This window comes from Hypomesus transpacificus, chromosome 26, assembly GCF_021917145.1.
Source record: "Hypomesus transpacificus isolate Combined female chromosome 26, fHypTra1, whole genome shotgun sequence".
Taxonomy (NCBI): Eukaryota; Metazoa; Chordata; class Actinopteri; order Osmeriformes; family Osmeridae; genus Hypomesus; species Hypomesus transpacificus.
Window position 1 is genome coordinate 3,194,913 of NC_061085.1, and position 20,881 is coordinate 3,215,793.

The 20,881-nt window shown below is 38.7% G+C and overlaps 2 protein-coding genes across 3 annotated transcripts in view; one reads left to right on the forward strand and one right to left on the reverse strand.

Moving 5' to 3' along the window:
* The window catches only part of LOC124487258, a 40,102-nt gene extending 35,274 nt beyond the window's left edge, over nucleotides 1-4,828 (reverse strand). The window contains exons 1-9 of the mRNA XM_047049443.1: nucleotides 4,809-4,828; nucleotides 4,260-4,353; nucleotides 2,881-2,909; nucleotides 2,732-2,747; nucleotides 2,496-2,523; nucleotides 2,135-2,198; nucleotides 1,886-2,026; nucleotides 915-1,108; nucleotides 724-827 (exon numbers count right to left, since the gene is read on the reverse strand). Of these exons, the coding sequence (XP_046905399.1) occupies nucleotides 724-827; nucleotides 915-1,108; nucleotides 1,886-2,026; nucleotides 2,135-2,198; nucleotides 2,496-2,523; nucleotides 2,732-2,747; nucleotides 2,881-2,909; nucleotides 4,260-4,314 (631 nt within the window). The 5' untranslated portion in view covers nucleotides 4,315-4,353; nucleotides 4,809-4,828. The remainder of the gene's footprint in view (nucleotides 1-723; nucleotides 828-914; nucleotides 1,109-1,885; nucleotides 2,027-2,134; nucleotides 2,199-2,495; nucleotides 2,524-2,731; nucleotides 2,748-2,880; nucleotides 2,910-4,259; nucleotides 4,354-4,808) is intronic.
* Nucleotides 4,829-12,677: 7,849 nt separating this feature from the next.
* mutyh (mutY DNA glycosylase) lies at nucleotides 12,678-20,470 on the forward strand. Of its 2 annotated transcripts, none has more exons than XM_047049903.1 (15): nucleotides 12,678-13,013; nucleotides 13,957-14,084; nucleotides 14,276-14,315; nucleotides 14,395-14,468; nucleotides 15,095-15,136; nucleotides 15,378-15,449; nucleotides 15,609-15,722; nucleotides 15,859-15,956; nucleotides 16,113-16,257; nucleotides 18,793-18,880; nucleotides 18,997-19,179; nucleotides 19,313-19,461; nucleotides 19,544-19,699; nucleotides 19,792-19,842; nucleotides 19,964-20,470. In XM_047049903.1, exons 1-15 carry the CDS (start codon nucleotides 12,902-12,904, stop codon nucleotides 20,084-20,086), a joined length of 1,575 nt encoding a protein of 524 aa, XP_046905859.1. In that variant the 5' UTR covers nucleotides 12,678-12,901; the 3' UTR covers nucleotides 20,087-20,470. The 2 variants fall into 2 exon arrangements, with proteins under 2 accessions (XP_046905859.1, XP_046905860.1); XM_047049904.1 differs by having other exon boundaries at nucleotides 13,957-14,007; nucleotides 19,964-20,469.
* The last annotated feature ends 411 nt before the right edge of the window (nucleotides 20,471-20,881 follow it).

Here is a 20,881-nt window from a genome sequence, read left to right on the forward strand (position 1 = left end):
TTAGCATATTTAAATGAATGCACAAAGCGAGGTTCATACACAAGTGTTTGATCAAGCTTGGTGTGGAGGAACTTGACTGTCCAGCAAATATTTCTGACTTCAGGTGTAATCACCCAACATTAATTTCCAACCCCCCTAATGCTCTTGTGGTTGAATGAGCTCAGATTCCCACAGACTCCAAAAGCTTGTGGACTGCCTTTCCAGAAGAGTATTAGCTTTTATAGTCACAAAAGAGGGGCTAAACAAGGGGACGGTCCAACAAGCTCACGAGTGTGATGGTCAAGTTTCCACATACTTTTGACCATATTGTGTATATAAATGCATATATTTTTATTTATAATAATAAGTCAATTGTGCTTTGATCGTATATACTTACTTTATTGTGCTTCTAGTTCATATAAATATTCTAAACAAGTTTGAAAGTTAGAAAATCCAGTTATAAAATAACTTTTGTCTATGAACCCTCTAATCAAGGATGAATAATTTGTTATGTTTTATGAATAGAATATATCCAAATATATTCATGCTAAATATATCAAATCATTAATACATTCTGAATAGTTTTTTAAGGATTATTACATGCAAATTAATGTCTTCTTGATTGATATTGTGTCATGCATTTTTTGTTTTGAGTCTATTTATGAGTTTGGGTTTTAATTTAGTTAACTCTGGACAAATGTGTTAAAGCAGAAAGAATAGAGAAGAATATGTTTAAATGCTCACCTGATGAATTTTGACTTGATAGGAATAATTGAATGAAGTGGGAGTAGATTAATTGCTTCTGTTCTTCATTGATTGATCCCAAGTTGTCACTTAGTTCCTTTACCCTTAAAGATTTATTTACATGTATGTCCTTTTAGATTAGGATTTGTATTCCTATCAAGTCATATTGTTTATTATGTATGTCAACTTACAATTCTTGGTAGGAGCTGCAGCTGAAGTTTCTTGTGCTCAACTGTTTCAAGAAGTCTTTAGTAATGTAGGGTAAAAGAGGAGCCAGTTCAATACGGAACCACAGTCGGACAAACTGTATATTTTGGATGTCATCATCGAGGCTGTCAAAAACTCCAAATACATCCAGGACATCAGACCTGGATTTATTGGTACCCTAAAACAAAAAATTAAATGTTTATTTTGCGTTTGTTCTAATCCAAATACACATTCTGAACACAGTTTCTACTGTGGCAACCCAGGGGCGCAGCACCATGGACAGCCTCCCAGTAGACACCACAGGCACTTTGATCAGCAACTCGGGCAGCGGCACCGGCAGGCTTGGGGTCAGGTGATCAGGGGCAGGTATGTCAGGGTGCCGCCCCCACAGGAGACAACGAGCTGCACCTGTGCGGCTCATGAGTGGAACGGAGAATGGCCACACCATAAAAGTGTAGGAACTGGACGCCAACACATAGTATATACAGCTGTAATCTAGCCAACTCCTACTGTGTGTGGAGGGGGTCCAGACAGACCAGTTTGGACCGTTACCTCGATCGAGGAAGAATCGAATTTCTTTTTGTGTTTTGTTGGTCGTTTATTTTAATAAACTCCTGCTATTTCCTCCAACAAACCATGCTTTTGAGTAGTGTTCTGCTGTTCGCTCCAGACTTCACCCCTTGGCTGCCACACACAACTTTTTTGTTTTTCATAAAATGAAAGGTGTGCAAGGCATTTTTATTGAGTGTTTCCATGACTACATCATCAAACTTATGCTTGAAAGACAATTGTAATCATCACATACGCTCTCTTTCGAAAGGTGAGATGAATGATGCAATGGACACCATTCAGTACAATCAAACTGATACAGATAAAACATATATGTACTTTTTACTTGCATGACATTCTTATCAGTGCTGAAACTTTGCAAGGAGTTTGTATTAAGATTTTTTACCATATACAGAAAGACGTTTAAGGCTGATTCCACAATCTGTCTGAGGTCTGGTGCCAGTATTTTGAATTTCTCTTCTAGGTTTTTGTTTTCATCTCCCACACAGGACAGCAGGCCTGTTAAGGTGTCCACTGCCCTAGAAATCTACACAAAAATATTATGATAGTTTGAAACAAAATGGCATCATTAGTAACAAACCCTGGGGAAAAGGTGGCTGATGCCTGTCATTTAGCTTTCCAGGAGGAGACATACCTTGAAACTGACATCATTTAGCTTAGTTTGGTTGCAGGTCTTTTGTGTGTCGTTGGTTTCATTTCTTTTTTCAGAAGAACAAAGTTATTTATTGATCACATTTCTAGACCAATTCATGTATCTACAGTACTTTTGAGTCATAAAATCTAATCAAATGCAAAAAAGACAAAAATAATCAACAAATATGATTTCAAATCAGTAAAATAGATTGATATAATCGAAAGAAATGCAAAATCATCAATGAAGTAAAATCCTTTTACTGCAAACTGATGTGCCAGTTGGTTTTAAGACTGGGTTATTTCTACTTTGTAGACGAACATCTTACAATTTGATAACTGTGTTATGAATTCCTTGAACTAACCTGTTCCCTGTCGCAAATCCACCCGGTCCTATTAATAAAAGAGTTATTCATTACAGGTGATGGAAACAGTAATTATAGCTGCATTGTCATTATAATAGTTTTTATATTCTGTATTCTAACATCCATAGCCGTACTATTCCATGATGAAAGATACTTAAAAAATTATAATACATAAACATTTTGTGCAATGTTTTACTTTCAAATATTTTAAAGTAAATATTTAAAAAAATACTTACCAAGTGTAACATTACCCTAAAAAACAGTTGTAGATTGACACATGCATTATGTACAAATAAAACCACATACAAAAAGCAACTTGGCTGATAAAAAATGAAATGTAGTTTATTATATCCTAAATGTTATTACATTAAATGCAATAACTCACGTCTAAAGATGTCAAAGATGATATGCAACCTGGTAAAAGATTTGAAACAGATTATAAAATCACGATTTTTTAGGAAGATACATTTCTAAATAAGATTAAAACATCTCACTGTGTAGATAATATATATTCTTTGCGCAAACTTTACAAATCACTTCATTATTGTACATTATTACCTAAGCTAGCTATCTATGTATCTACATTTTGATAGGATTTAGTGGTAGATATAAACTCCTGGGGTAAGTGGATGTGGCAAGAATGCCACAAGATTGTGGCAAGCGACTTATGTTGCTGCACTACAAGACTGAGAAGTTCAGTATATATTTTGTCCCCACAGTTATTACGCTTTTTAATGCACCCTGGGGTTCCCCCTCTCCAATTAGCTTAGAACTAGGTTGTGTGCAATTGAACTATCTTGTGTATGCACCAGGAACACCAGTTACAGGAGGGTGTAAGGTCACAGGTGAACACTGTTAATTGTAGGAACAATAGCGTATATAAATAATCATTGTTGGATTTCTATTTGTAGGCAATGAAGAAGACCAAATTACATTTCAATGATTTGTCTTCATTTTTTGTGCCAAAAAGCATTTGGTTGGTTCTGAGTGCATGTCCATGGTATGTAACATTAGTAATGTAAGGGGTGAGAATGTTGCCAAAATAAATTGTGTGATGGAAAACATTAACGTTAACTTAGGGAATTAAAGCACATCTAATCGTGGTCTTATAATCCTCTCCCGACATAAAGCTAATGGAATTACATTTTTTTCAAGATAGGTCAGCTGAACCAGCAAAGGACACATGTCTGCCAACTGTCTCAGGCTCAAGAATTGGGAGGGGATAGGTAGAAATGCAGAGTTTGTTATGGAAAACCTGCTAGCAAGCAGGTTAGGTTCACAGAGTCAGTTACCGTGGACACTGATCCACAGTTTGCGCTACCTCTCTTTCTGGAACGGAAAACCCAGAATTTGCCTCATTTCAGGGTTACCCAACTCAGGGTTTTCACTAAACCCGCTGTCTGGAATGCCCCCCAGGTCTCTGTTGGGCTTGGACCATGGCTCAGTGCTGCTTGCTTTCATTAGTAAACGTGCAACTAAATTTGCTTTTTATTTTTTAAATGCTTTGTGTCAACAAAAAAAAGATTTTAAACTACCATGTATTCCCTGTGTAGGGAATTTTCACCCCTACTGTGAATATTTTCAACTTCAAGTTGGCGACCAATACATCATGGCAGTCAGTTTTTCTGGTATGTGTAGCATGGAGTGATTCTCCCTATTGATTAATTATCTCCTCAAAAGACAGACAATGCCTCAATATCACTTAGAAATTGTACAAAACTGCATTCTGTTTGGATTAGATTTAGTTTAAATGATCAAACTTACAGATCCAGACACTTGAGAGAAGTACAACCCATACTAAAGTGTGGGGGCCTTCCATTGTAAGTTTGGTAAATCCTTCAACTCCACATATGCATCCCTTTGGAATTTGAAAATAAAAATGTCAATCAAACATTTGTCATTGTCAAATATGATAAAGATTGTAAAATCAAGACTTATTAGTGATAATGAAAACATGCTAATATTTTATAATCCAAGCACACAGTGTAATCAGATTTGACATAAGACCCTAAAAGTAGCATTTACAACAGTAAACAAATCTCAATAATAAATGAAAATTCCATTACATGGAATGTTGCATTGTTCATTAACAATATGAATTAGATGAACTTGTATAATTTTTTTTCTCACTTTCTCAATGCACTTTGGATTTTCTATTTGGATTTGCCACTATTGAACACAAGAAGTGAAATACTATTGGTTCAATATATTTGCAGATTCACACACACACACACACACACAAACACACACACACACACACACTCATCCAGAGACAGAGTTTCAGAGAAAGTTAGAGAGATTAAATCTTCTTACCTGTCTTTTCCCCAGTCAAGTGAGGAGTGACAGTGACAGAAGGGAGAAGGGCAAGGTATAGTTTGGGTGTGGCAACAGTAATTTATAGAATCTGACAGTATGCTTCACTAATGCAGTAGATCAGGTTGTAAATGGATTCTCAGAATGCCATGAGAACTCTGCAGTGTTTGATTATAATGACACTGTGAAGTTGAACAAGTGACAAGTTCAGACAAACACATCTACTAAACACAATGGTGACGTTTCTTAAATTAATGAACCAATTATGGGGAATTAATAATGTTGGGTAACCTTGACACACATCAGATCATGATATTTATATAATATTAATACTATTTGCATATTTGACAAGGAGTAACTTGGCATATAATTAGTTGAGAAGTTTGTTGTAAGACAATTTATTGTTGTGCAACATAATTTGACACCAGCAAGATACAACTGTTATATAGGTAAACCACACTATATGAAAACATGATGCTACAGTTGGTTTTGGGAGAACAAGCAGTTTGTAGTGGCATGGTGCAAGAAGGTCCTGTGTTAAATTCACTAGAGGGGAACTGTTCGGTACTGAGGTGGGCTAGCTCTCGGGCTTTTCTGTGTGGAGTTTGCATGTTTTTGTGCTCACAAGGGTTTCCTCAGCAAAAAACTAAAACATGCAGAACAGATTACTCTTCAGCCCATATGCATGAGGTGAGCACTTGGCCCCTTTAAACCTATATATAGCTGATCACTGCTCCTGGCTGCACTCGGAGAAAGGACAAACAGGATGGGAAAATACGGGAAAAAATGGCAATGGTGGTCACTCGACCAGGTTTTTGTGTTGGTGTCGTCGCTCCCTGCACTCGTTTGTACAATCTCATGACAAATAAAGGTTTCTTCTTCAGTTTCAGACTTCATGCATTAAACCAGGGGTCTCCAAACTTGTTTCTGGAGAGCTACCTGCCTGTTGTTTTGTGCTCTAACCACACTTATTTGACTGTGATTCAACATGGTAGTTCGACCTGCTCAACCAGTTAATTATAAGAATCAGGTTTGTTCGATTAGTGTTGGAGCAAACACCTGCTGGTATGTAGCTCTCCCAGAACAGGGTTATAGATTCTTGCATTTACCAAAGGTGGGATATTTCAATTTCAATTTCTTTGGACAACAGTTCCACTGCAAGCAAGATTTATTGCCAGTTACACAATTCTTCCAATCACCTGCTTAAAATAATCAGAAGTAGGGGAGGAGCCAGATCAAGTGATAAGAGGTCAGATATGAGGTCAGATGGCTGAGCGGTATCGGGCTATTAATCAGAAGGTTGCCGGTTCGATTCCCAGCCATGCAATTACATTGTGTCCTTGGGCAAGGCCCTTCACCCTACTTGCCTCGGTGAGGAACGTCCCTGTACTTACTGTAAGTCACTCTGGATAAGAGTGTCTGCTAAATGAATAAATGTAAATGTAGGAGCCCCTGGATTGAAGATCACAAACATCCAGCAGGTGCAAGAAAAGACATTTGTGGGTGTTCTATCTCATGGTTGAATATAATTTACTGCCACCTGAGTGCACTAATTGGTTGATGGTAGATTACAATGTAAAGTGAAGTTAGTGATACCTTAAAACATTTATTATCATTTTATTATAATCTTCTTGATGACCCTCAAAAATGAAGGCCAATAATGACTGCCAAGGAAGTTGAAAGGAGAGGAAGGAATGTAAGTAAGTCTTTGTTGTAAAAAGAGCTGTCCCACATGCAAAGCCCAGGGTGGGAATGAGTGTGGGAGAGCGGTGTGAGTTCACCATCAGGTTGAGCTGAATGCCAGCCATAAACAAAATGAATGCCAGTAATAAAAATTATTCAATTTAGATGTCCCTTGGAGTGTCTTCCTCTCATGCGAGCAAATGTGAAAGTGCGATTTAAATAGTAAATGTTTTGACATTATTTATGCAGGATCAGGATATCAAAACCAAAAGAGAATGTATTTTCAAATACTAAAGGAAACATTAACTCAATGTTACTGGAAATGAGTTGTGAGGTCCACCGTACAACATTGGTAATGATGAGAATGGCACAAATTAAATCCCAGGAGTTTTCCAAAATTGATAATTGGTTTATTTCAGGTTTCAGCAGAATAAGGCCAAACAGGGTCTACAGCACCCCGCGATGGCTATCTTTGTCATCAGGGAAGACAAGAATATTTTGCATTTGCTCATAGAAATCTGGATTGTCAATGAGGGGAAAACTTATCTATGTCCCCAGGGTCCTATGTTCCCAACTCCAATGTTCCCAAATGTAACGTTATTTTTCAGTCACCTATTGAGGAACCGCTCTCAGTTCTTTCCTCGTAGTAAGCTTTGAAAGGAATTAGAAATTAAGAGAAACAATGATTGGGCTAAAGTGGTTACACCTGGTATTACAAAACTTGCAATTACTGAACTACTCTAATTTGCACAATACATCAGTGAAATCATGACCTCCAGCAGAACATACTGCAACCTTAAACCATCACAACCGTTGGTGCAGGTTTTGCAATCATTTGGTGGCCATAAATTACATGATCAGACAGCAATGCAACCCAAAGGAGTATTTCTCTAACCGAGTGATTGTGGAGAGATGCCACCTTCTCATCAGGATATCCAGCGGTTGCTGGACCGCAGCAATCAATTCGGCGGAGAAAGCCACAGGCTGAGCAAGGCTTCCCTGTTCGGATTTGTGCATGTGGGGACCAAACTGCTTCTACAGAGTGCTCCAGACAATATATTGTGGTTCTAGCCAGCTACTTTAATCTTACATTCTCTGACTAGCGGTGACGGTAATACCTCTAATACACCTGAAAAGAGGAGCTGAGGAGAGAGTTCCGGTTTAGAGGGGCCTGAGGAGGGAGCGCTGCAATTGAACCCTTCTCACGCTGCCCGCTCCGCTGTAGTGGACACGCACCTTTTGAGAAACTGGAAGGATTTGAAGTTACAAGCAGTGAGGCGCTCTTATTACTTTAACTGGTCATAAGAGCGGAGACATTGTTTTACTTCCCTTGTGGCCAATAAGTGAGCAGGGCCAGTTGTTCAATGATATAACAGATAATTACTTTTGACCTATTTGGGTATTTAAGATGCATATTGAAGACAGTTGGGCATCAGAATTTGTGAGACGTTGTTTTGGCGTGCAATGCTTCTGATCCTATCTGATTCATGGCCAGATGGCTTTGTGTTATTGTCTGATGTTTGTGTGTCAATGATGGTTATGTTAGTGTAATGGTTGTGTTGTTAAATACATATGAGTTTGAAGGACATTTAACAAGTTTAATATTCGTTCTCAAAAAAACTTCGACCGCACATACACAAAGAATGGGCCTACTTATTTGCCCTGATTGTTGCTTTGGCATGTAGCTTGTAATGTACTGTGGGAAACGCCTGTATCTGTTGTCTTGTGAATACACCCTGTAGCACACCTTCCAATGTAATCTTGGTATTATTTTCTGTGTAGTGACACTGCGTGAGTTTAACTTTTGTTGGTAGCAACCACATTCCTTTTGTATGTTAAATAACAAATCTGGGGCCTCCCTGACTAAATATTGTTTTACCATGGTTTATGTAGAGACGGTAGGTTAAATACTTTTTACACACTTGATGATTTATTTACATTAGTGCATAATGCCTGTGATGCACTGTGATTAAGTGAAACACAAATACAGACTACTTGAACAATAGATGCCTGTGCACAATGCTTGTGATAAAAACGGTGGCTAATGTAACAAGGTTACTTATCAATGCGTGAAGCTGACAACCGAGAGCTTAGTGTACATTTAAGAAATTTTTTATTTAATCACAGGTTTAAAACACAATACAATACATAATATAACATTTCCCCCTCCGAAACACCTGCTCCGTTCAGGGAGCGTACCCCACTTGAGGACGGGTTTTAGCCCTTTACACATACACACACACACACACACATAGATGGATGATGAATAGGGCACAGTCCCTGCGATGATGTCGGTGACACACACAGATTTGGGGAATTATAGATAGTGCAGTGTTTGTGATGCAGCTGGTGATGAGTTCTTGTCAGAGGTTTCTCCAGACCTTGAACATCTATTCAACCTGACAAATATAAACAATCTACTCTTATTAATTAGCAAACTCACATGACATGAGAACGGAATCACTAGTATTCAATGACTAGTTATATTGATTTGTGAATAACACAAGTACACAGGAAATCCCATTTTCCTCCACAGACTCGTTAAATATAACGAGTCTGTTAAATATACAGTTCCTGAAATATTCTATCCTATACTTTCGAAAGGATCTTCAGTTTGTTCACCATTCTCTGATGGAGATCGTAAACACCGTAATGATAGTATATGGCATTCATAATATTTATGTTTTTGTTCTTGTTTAAAAAAAAAAAAATCGTACAAGGGTTGTAGTTAGCATTAATCAATGCTAACTAATCAATTAATCAATTGATTAATTGTAATTGATATTTCTCTGATCCTGGCCTGATCACCGTATTTATTATATAAAACGATTTCTGTAGATAATAAATCCAACTTGGATTAAGTTTATTTTAAAATAAAAAAGTTTTGATTAAAAGTGTGCATTCAAACCCAGCAGAGGTACATGGCTATGGGTTATGTAACTACCACCCATTTATTTTGGAATGTTCAGGGCAGTAGTACAAAGTACTTGTTGAATCAATGCCATATTTTTTTTCAGTGTACTTTACTCAAGGGCGTATTGACTTGAACAAAGAACACACCGTTCAGCATTGTACCTGTCAGATACATAAAAGTAATTGACAATTAACCAAAGAGTATCAATGATGTTTTTTTGTGTGCTTTTGATGTCTTAGGACACAGTGATGAACAAAAATAAGTAAGATACCATGAAGATTCAATGAAGAAAATAATATAAACAGTGTCCATAATGTCTTTTGATGAGGTCTTTAAAATACAGTGCCCTCCAAAAGTATTGGAACAGTGAGTCCAATTCCTTTATTTTTGCTGTAGACTGAAAACATTTGGGCTTGACATCAAACGATGAATGTGAAACCAGAGATCAACGTTTCAGCTTTTATTTCCAGGTATTTACATCAGGATCTGATGCACAAATTAGAAAATATCACCTTTTTGTTCGAACCCACCCATTTGTCACGTGAGCAAAAGTATTGGAACATGTGACTGACAGGTGTGTTTTGTTGCCCAGGTGTGTCCTATTACATACATTATTCAATCAATAAATACCACTGAATGTCTACACTCAGGTTCAGATTGGGTAAGATAGGTTTTGTCTATGCAGACTGTATTCAGAGGTGAAAACAACATGAAAACCAGAGCGCTGTCTTTGGGTGAAAAACAAGCAATTGTGAGTCTTAGAGAAGATGGAAAATCAATCAGAGCCATTGCAGAAACATTGGCCATAGCCAGTACAACCATTTGGAATGTCCTGAAGAAGAAGAAAACTACTGGTGTACTAAGTAACAGACGTCGAACAGGTAGACCAAGGAAAACATCAGCAGTTGATGACAGAAACATTGTAAGAGCTGTAAAGAAAGACCCTAAAACAACTGTTAGTGAGATCAGCAACAACCCCCAGATGGCAGGAGTGAAGGTATCACTATCTACTGTTCGCAGAAGACTTCATGAACAAAAGTACAAGGGCTACACCAGAAGATGCAAACCACTCATTAGCAAGAAGAATAGGAAGGCCAGGCTGGAATTTGCCAAAAAGTACAGAGATGAACCTCAAAAATTCTGGGACAAAGTTTTATGGACTGATGAGACAAAGATTAACTTTTACCAAAGTGATGGAAAGGCTAAAGTTTGGAGAAAGAAAGGAACTGCTCATGATCCCAAACACACAAGCTCATCTGTGAAACACGGTGGAGGTAATGTCATGGCTTGGGCTTGCATGGCTTCTTCTGGGACGGGCTCATTAATCTTCATTGAGGATGTAACACATGATGGCAGCAGCAAAATGAACTCGGAAGTCTACAGAAACATTTTGTCTGCCAATTTAAGGAAAGATGCAACCAAACTGATTGGCAGAGCCTTCATCATGCAGCAAGATAACGACCCAAAACACACTGCCAAAACAACAAAGGAGTTCATCAGGGGCAAGAAATGGAAGGTATTAGACTGGCCAAGTCAATCTCCAGACTTAAACCCTATAGAGCATGCATTTTACCTGCTTAAGAGGAGACTGAAGGGAGGAACCCCACAAAACAAACAACAACTGAAAGAGGCTGCAGTGAAAGCCTGGGAAAGCATCAAAAAGGAAGAATGCAAAAGTTTGGTGACGTCAATGGGTCACAGACTTGCTGCAGTTATTGAAAGCAAAGGATTTGCAACTAAATATTAAGTCTTATTCACTTAAATATGTTTTAAGTATATCTGTTCCAATACTTTTGATCACATGACAAATGGGTGGATTCAAACAAAATGTGATATTTTCTTAGTTGTGCATCAGATCCTGATGTAAATACCTGGAAATAAAAGCTGAAACGTTGATCTCTGGTCTCACGTTCATTATTTGATGTCAAGCCCAAATGTTTTCAGTCTACAGCAAAAATAAAGGAATTCGCCTCACTGTTCCAATACTTTTGGAGGGCACTGTACATACCCAACCATGAAACAGTCTAAAATCCAAATGTCAAGTATCAAAATGTGTTACACCTTTATTTACGTGTTTTAATACTTTTACTAAACATATTCTGATAATGAGATAAAGTTTCACTTATATTTTGTGTTTTACTTACGTAACTTACATAATAATTGTGCAATTATCCCAGTTCCTGAACCCAGGTGGCTCTTGTGTCTTTCAGCCTAGGGCAAGCTTTGTTTTGGTTGCTGTTTACAAAGCCGAAGGGTTTCGAATTAAGTGTTGTGAGAATGTGGAGAAATCAGGTATCGATAGATAGTGTCTGATTGTTATCCGGTCATCTCTCACACCACTACAGAAGGATGACAAAGGCCAGTCTTACTGTTTTACAATAATATATTACATTCCTAAGTACTTAGATTCAAGGGGACACAGATTTTGATTCATACGTATATCCTTGCATGTTGCCATTATACACAGTAGCATACACGCAATGACCTGCCCATGTCATGGAATGAGGCATGTAGAACACCACCTGATGAGTGGCAGGTAATCCAAACCACATTATTAGCAGATTTGAGGTGAATCATGATCAGGTGAAACACGTTTAAGTGACAGGCACGCCAAAAGGGATGGGCTTACTTCTTCACCAGATTCATTGCTTTGGTATGTAGCTGTACTAGGTAGTCCATTTTGACATTATTGTAATCGAGACAATGTTTTAAGACTTGATTGAGTCTATTGTTGTTTATTATTGCACTGTAGTACAATGGATTTTGTTCACCAAACATTTATTTGCGAGGTGGGGGCAGGGTGACAACCAGCCTTACTATTTTACAATTGACAAGAATGTACAACTCTACAACTTCACAAACATGCCTCACCAATGCAGAGGTCACAATACCAGGGGGCAAATGTATGTATTATATGCCATTGAGGTCGCTAGACTCTTTTATATCTGCTGTGCCTCAGAAAAATAAAAAATTTGAGTTTTAACAATTTACTTTGTCAGTGCATTCATTTAGATTGATAATCCCAGAACAAATGCGGTAACCCAATCAACGCTTGTAAAAGAGAAGCAGTTTAACTGAAAACCCAAACTGTCTTTATTTAAAAAGTAATGATATAGATGTTTGTTTTATTATAATTTTGTTATTCGTTTTGTATAGTGTAGGCCAGATCCATTGAACATTCATTTTCAATGTATCTGTTGAATACAACCGGCAGTAGGTGGCGGTGATGCACCTAAACGTTGGTTGCAATTTGTCTTTAAATCGACAGACGAAGAAGAACGCACTTTCTGTCAATATGTGGCGGGAAGAATGTGCATGCTGCGGATGAAAATACACCAGACAACGGCAGAGTTTGGGACAAATTGATTGACTTAGTTAGTGATGTATAAAACAAAAGTGCGGGATTTTCAGTGCTAACCATTTGCTGTCAAGGACATCAAACGAGTTAGTTTTTGCTGTAGCCTCGCTTCCAAAGAATAACCGAGTATTTGCAGTCATGAGGAGGAGGCTACGTTTAGAAGTACAAAAAACTGATAGTGTTGCACTTGACATTATGGAATCATCGAAATCACCACTAAAGAGGTCGAAACCATCAATTGCAAAAGAAGGTAAGCTTTTCAGAGAACTTGTATTTTGCAGTTTGGTCTTGAAGTCATGCGTAGAGAGACAGTAAAAATGAATCCAAAATCATCATGCAAAACAGCAACCGTCTCTGGAGAAGGGGATCCATCTGAATTGGTCCTCCCAAGGTTTCTTCAATTTTTTCTCCTGTTGGGAGTTTTTCCTTGTCTTCCTTGAGGGTTTAGGTTGGTTGATGGGCGTATGTGAAGCCCTCTGTGACGTGCTTGCGTGTAAAAAGGGCAATACAAATAGATTTGGTTTGATTGATACAGGGCTCTCCAATTTTATCAGAAGTTTTGCGTGAGATAACTATACTTGTCGAAGTTTGGGTAAATGTAAACCTGCTGCTGCTGATGTTTCTCAATTCGGCAGTATGCCTGCGCCTTGTCTATTAATTGTAGACAGCGGGAATGTTATCCCTTAAACTACTTCTTAGTGTGAGAAATACAATGTGTTGCGTGAGAGTGTGTGAAATGGTTGAAATGCGTGAGTCTCGGCGAATGGGTGCGACTTGAGCCCAGCGGTGATAAACACCGCTGCTCCGGTTTGACCGGTGGTATCCCCAACTGGTTTCCGTAGGCATGCCAGCTGTGTGTTCACCTATGGAGGACCACATCGGCCATGTTTAGAAATGAAAAATAAATAAATGTGAACATCCATGCATTTATACAGAAATAAATCTATTAATTAATGCAGAATTGTAAATCAATAGTTGACTTATAATGTAAAATGTATTTATTTATTAATGTATACATTCATTTATTTCCTTTTTTATTCTTCCCAATATGATAATGAGAGGAGGGCAGTAGGCGTGTAAACTTGACTTTCCGACATCTGAAACCAGTTAGTCTGAAAACCAGTTGGGGGATAACACCGGCATCCTAATATCCCAATAATCCTTGTGTACACACACATTAATGCCTTAATTAGAGTTTTCAGAGGCCACTTCATCCTCCACGTGCCACCATTTCCATGATCAAGGTGAGATTGGGCTCTTCAGGACACATCTATTGGATTGGTATGACCAGAATAAGAGGGAGCTGCCCTGGAGAACAGTGGTAAAGAGAAACCCGAACATTGCCTCAAACTAGCTAACCCTTTGACAGGCACAGGCTACTGTGATGAAATGAAATACAGCTCACATTAGAGATGAATGCAGGCTGATAATTTATCATCACATTTAAAGGTTGGTAGTACTAGTACTATATGCAGCCTATGTAATTTAAGTGGTTTTATTTCACCTGTATAGGCATGTAAGGAAAAAGACATTAACACAAGAACATACGCAGGTAATATGTAATTTCTACCACCTTTAGCCTAAATAGCGACTTATGAGTTATCTTTTAAATCTGCATATATTTTCTCCAGTTTGGGTGTCAGAAATCATGTTGCAGCAGACCCAAGTTGCCACTGTGATTGACTACTACAATAAGTGGATGAAGGTATGTTCCCTGTCCCTGACTTTGGGTTTGGGTTTAGTGACTTTGCAACCGTACTAATGGTACCCTACTTACCTTTTTGTAAATTGTTCCGGGCTTTCTAATGATCTCACAAATGTGATCAACCTCAGGAATAGTCATGCAGTTCTTGGCCGGGTTTCCCAGATTCGTTAAAAAGCTCTTAACGCTGAGAGCTTCTTAAGAACATTCTAAGAGCATTCTAAAGTGCTCTTACAACGTTCTTAAGACGCTCTTAGCGTTAAGAGCTTCTTAACGAATCTGGGAAACCCGACCCTTGTTAGTTAATTTACATGTTTTTTTTGACAAACCCAAACCAGGGGAGGATCTAAACTATTTCAACCAGGGAGGCCTTGCTGTTGCCAGTTGTACTGTAGAAGGACCAGTTAGTCAGTGCATTGCAGGAATCAACTGGCAAAATATGTTTATAACTATCCACAAGGGAGTCCAATCTTGTCCTTAAGTTTTTTCTTCTTCTGAGTCTTATGAGGCTATGGGTATTCTTATTTAATGTATTTCACTTTATTCACACAAAAATATTAGTTGAAATGTTTGTATTTAAATAGATTTAAATATATGGTTATTGACCATCTCATGTCTGTTGTCAACAGAGGTGGCCCACAGTGCAGGATCTTGCAGCTGCATCTCTGGAGGTGATTACAGAAAAGTGGGCGACAGTATACCTGCAGTTGTTTTGGTTTCATACTCCAGTCCAGTACACTGGATTTTAGATAAAATAAGACTAAGGTTGAAGCAATTGGCTTAATTTGAGGGTATTTAATTCCATGAACCATGTAGGAATTGCATCCCTTTTCATTTATAAACATACATTTATATAAAGCTAATACCCATGGATTGCACCACTTTAATTTATTGTTCTATTTCTGTGTATAGGAAGTGAATCAAATGTGGGCAGGACTTGGGTACTATTCCCGTGGAAAGAGACTTCATGAAGGTGCTCAGAAGGTCTGTCCATATTATGTAAAACTGAAGAATAATTGTTGCTTGCTGTAGGTTGCATGGCTGATACAGTAAATACAAAATATTTGTTTGTTTATTTGGTCTTTCCACATGGGGAGTGTGATTTGCTTTTTGTGCTGTGTTGTATATTGTACTGCCACGTAGGTAGTGTCACAGTTGAGTGGAGAGATGCCAAAGACTGTGGAGAATTTACAGAAGCTACTCCCGGGAGTAGGACGCTACACTGCTGGGGCTGTTGGCTCCATTGCATTGGGCCAGGTAAAAAATTATAAAGAAAATACATAATTCAAATCACATGGGTTTCCCAGAGAACTTGATAGCAGATCCTACCTTGATTGTCTTTAAATCTGTCAACTTGAGATGTAACTCAACGCTCCTGACTTCTGTTGCGCAGGTGACTGGAGTCGTTGATGGGAATGTGATTCGTGTACTGTGTCGGGTACGAGCCATTGGGGCTTATACTACAAGCACAGCTGTGCAAGAATCACTATGGTGATAATTCCCTCTCTTTCTATATATGCGTCATGCTTACTGTAAGTGATTAAATAGCTGTCCAATTTGAAATCATCTTCAACACAAGTCTTTAATACAGCATTGACGGTATATGGTAGTTTCCAATAAATAGCCATGACATTGTGCCATTTCTAGGACTATAGCCAATACACTTGTGGACCCTGAGAGACCGGGAGATTTTAACCAGTCCATGATGGAGTTGGGCGCACGGTTGTGCACGCCTAGAGGACCTCTTTGTGACCAGTGTCCCATACAGTTTCACTGCCACTCCTACTTAAAGGTGAAGCTCAGTTCTCTAACACTGTTGCCCATTAAAATTAAGAAACTCGATTTTCATAATACTAGTGTACAGTGCCTGTGATGCAGTCAGTGATTAAGATGCCTGTGAAACACAGAAATACAGTACCTGTGATAAAATTGGTGGCACACACAGATTTCTGGAATTATAGATATACGTGCAGTGCCTGTGAAGTCATCTCTGAAGTACTTCAACCTCCACATCATCCATAGTCACTTATGCACGTCATAAAATAAATGTCTCATATGTTAAACAAATTGGCAATATTTTGGTAAGTTCATGCAAATGATTGTGTAGCCGTGATTAGCTGCGAACCGCCTGGAAGCGTGTTTTTTCTCCTTTGGGCGCCCATGTTATCAAATTGGACCAGCCACTCAGGCCAAAAAGTGCCACGAAGCACCACTATCGTCTTGGGCTCTGCAGGAAACGTTTCGGCAGCTGTTAGAAGTTTTCCACAGGCCGTTTGCGAATTTGGCTTCAGGGTGATAAAAACACCATATTATTTGATATTAATACGCTATTAATATGAATACGCACAAAACTGAAGAAATAAATGGGAAACTGCGACTCAGATGGCAGAAGGATGAAACTTGAGACAGGCCATCAAGTTGATAACATTGTGAAAAATAAATCAAAATGTAGCTGCAATGGTAGATTCCTCCTTGAAAATTGCAAAATGTTGTAAAATTGACATAGATAGTTACACAGCTCTCAATTCGGCAGTATGCCTGCGCCTTGTCTATTAATTGTAGACAGCGGGAATTGGGAAGTTTGTACTTCTAACTGGGTTCAAACCCACTACCCTTCACATATCAGCACTGCGTCTCACCCTACTAAACCATTCACAGACTTGGACTTCGGATCATTCAGTTTTTATCTCAGACTTTTTTCCAATGGCACCCATTTTCAGATTTGTTTAAAGTTCAAACAGCTGTAATTTTGTCCAATTTATATATGGGACATAAAAACGGGATGACTGGGTTGCTGCTGTAAAGAATAGCTTACTCGTAGTGCTTTAAAAAGGTTGCTTTGGGTGCCAAAACTTGCCATGTTAGGGAATTCCAAATCATGCCTAGCATCAGTTGCGATTTGTCTTAGGTTCCTGAAATAAATTTGCGCAACAGGCTGAACAATCAGTATACTTCATTTGAGCTAATTCGGTTGTGAATCTGACACTACCATGCGTAGACTCCAAGTAGCAAGCTACTGTTGTAAACCTGGCTTGTTTTGCAGTGGTTTACACAGTCTCGCTAAACAGATGATTGGAGTGTTGTTATGGGCTCAAATAAACACTCATTGCTATTTTTTACAACCGGAGGATTGACCGGAAGACTAGAAACCGATCTGTAAAAAAAATAAACAAAATAAGTTTTGCCTTTGACTGGTTTTGAACCTACAACCCTTCACCAGCACAACATCTCATCCAATTGAGCCATTGCCAGATCTGGACTCTTTCATGTTCAGTCATCAACTCGATAATAAAATAAGATGTTTCTCCAATGGCGAGCATTGTCAGATTTGGTCCAAGCTCAAACAGCTGTAATTCAGTTTTCACATATCAAGGTGAAAGTTTGCAGGGTACTTCAGGGTGGTGTCATCTTAAAGCCTATTAGGTTTGAAAAACCATCATTCAAAATGACATTAGATTTAGTGACAAACTTATTGAGGCAATGTGGACATTGACATAAATACACCCCTTTCAGCCATTTTGTATTTGATTCAACTGTCTTAAGTAACATTTTTAAATATGTCAATGATAGATATCTGTACAAAATTTCAAGTCAATTTGACCTTTTTTGTTGGAGATCTATTTTGAAGGTCTTCCCAATTTATGGCTGTACAGGAAAATCCATCATGGTGGACCTTATGGGTCCCTGAGGCTTTTTTGTTCCTCATGAAAAATGAGGCATGCACACCAAGTTTCAGAAGAATTGGAGCAAACCCTGTGAAGTTTGCTGGATTGCACGTACAAAAAACATGACTTACGATAAATACAAACAGATAGTGTGAGTGCCGCCGCTCCCATAACGCGCACTACGCGCTGTGCGTAGGGCACCAAGTCCTGAGGGGGCACCAAAGAATTGCCAACTGAAAATTCATCATAGTTATTATAATTATAATGCCGATATTATTTCAGTAGGCCTATATAAGTATTAAGCACCTTTTTAGGCATGTATATCACAAAACAGGCAAAACAAGATGTATTTAATTGCTCAAAAAACTTTACGATGGTGCCCCCCCCCCCCCCCCCCCAAAAAAAAAAAACTAATACACACTCAACTTCCCAAGCTTGCCGTGGGTGCCCTGTCCTATCTCAGTGGCCTGACGAACTTTGACAGTAGGCTAGGTCAACCTGTCAAAATGGAATCTCTCTGCCCTAAAATCTAATATGGGGACAGATGCATACACACAGAGATTCCTGGCATTATTAGAGAAGATGAATGTTCTCCAGGCCTCTTATTTGTGGCAATTGTGTTTTGTTTGCTTAATGTTTGTATGCTTCATTGTTTTTGTAAGGTTCACGTCAAACAGGAAGAGAACTCCAAGAGGCTATTGGGGAATTTCAACATGGTACCTACATTGCTGAGCGACATAGAAGACTGCAGTAAGTTTATGTTCTTTCAGGCTAGATTTGTAAAGCTGTGCTAGCTTATTTACTCTGCGAGTCCACTAAGATACTTTGTGCTTTGCAGTTAAATCATGACTTCGACTTCCTTCCAGTGACATCAGGAACATGTAACCTGTGCCCCTCGGAACCCTGGGATGATGAGCTGGGAGTTCGGAACTTCCCCAAAAAGCCAGTGAAGAAGGCTCTGCGAGTGGAGAACACCCTTACCTGTGTGGTTGCACGGCCAGGAGAGGATGGAAAGAACTATTACTTGCTAACTCAGAGGCCAGGCAAAGGTATTCATCAACATAATTTTCCTTCTGTGGTTTTGTGGTTCAAAGCATGTCAGTGATCTTCTCCCCCATAGTTGCTTGTTTTTACTATGCTTTTCATACACATTGAGTTAAGAAGGACTGTACATGTTGCTAGGCTTGTTGGCTGGGATGTGGGAGTTCCCCAGCCTCCTCCTGGATGGGGGGAAAAACTCTCAAATGAAACAGAAGGGGGCACTGTGTGCCGAGATGGGAAGGCTGCTTGGAATCCATCTGAACAAAGAAAATCTGCAGTATGTGGGAGAGGTATGTGCAGGAGGGACTGGCCCTAAGCAGGGTGGGGGTGCCAGTTTCAGTTGCTGGTAGTAATGGACTTTTATGTCGGCAGGTGGTCCATATATTCACCCACATCCACCAGACATATATAGTGTACAATGTGTGTTTGGAGAAAAATGGAGATGGAAAGGAGGCAATGTCTGATACCACACGTTGGATCACCAGACTGGCCCTGCAAGAGGCTGCTGTGTCCACAGCAGTCAAGAAGGTGTGCCTATGACAGTACCCAGCTTGTACACACTTAAATAATGTTTTAAATAAGTAAGATTCCTTAATACTAAGGTATCCTGTGTACTTTAGATTATGAAGCTCTATGATGCTATGGAGGTTAAAGAGGGACACATCGAGAAGGTGAGCAATCACGATTTCAAGAACAATGCCCTTTTTATCCCTATTGTACATTGACTGAAAGTTGTACTGTGGCAGTCTGATATTTACTGCTAAACCCCTTGTCTGTGGCTGTGTAAATCAGGATGGGAAGAAGAGGAAAGCCTCCAGTGTGAAGACATCAAAACTCGGAAGACATCAAAACTCGAAAGGTTGGACTCGGTGTTCTTCAGGACAGCGAAACAAGAATCATGACAAGCCTGCTTAACTTACTCTCAAGCACACATCATTACAAGCTTCTCCTCCGCCTTGCAGTACTGGCTTTATTCCAATTTAGTTGTAAACCAACAGAACTGCTAATGAGTTAGTCCTGACAAGGATTTTACGTCCGATTTGGACAAATTGTATGTATTTTAGCATATGTGTATACTTTATTTACATATTGCATTGTATTATGTTACATCTTGAAAATAAAATAAATGACTTTTTATAAGATTTAACAAATGTCATTAACATTACAAACCATTTGTAAAATACATTTTAAACCAAATGTGATTGTTTTATTGATACAATTCAAATGTAATTCAACCAATTAATAAGGGAGCCCCTATTTTTCCTAAACTACTAATTTCTACTCTACCCTTTTCTAAAAATCCACAGAGCTTCTCCAATAAACCTAACCATTACTGTAACAGTGTTCTTGATCAAAACATCCATCAAGCATACCCTACCATCTTATTGAAATACTTAAAGGCCTGTTTTAATATGATAGGCTACAGAGCATTGGCATGTAATACATTCATCTGTCATAGCACTGCAACTTTGTAATGCAACTTAACCTCACACAAGTTGCAACTGCTATGTACCCGTACAGTTATCCTACTCTGACATGCTGAAAAAATCATCCGAAGGGAAAGTCCTAAATGTCTTGTAGTAATGACTTAGTTGGAATATTTATTTGATCTGTTAAAGTTTTACAATCACGTATAATATCACAATTTGGGAGTTTGTGTGGATGAGAAATCCCCACAAATGAATCCTGAGGAAATGGAGGGATGAGATA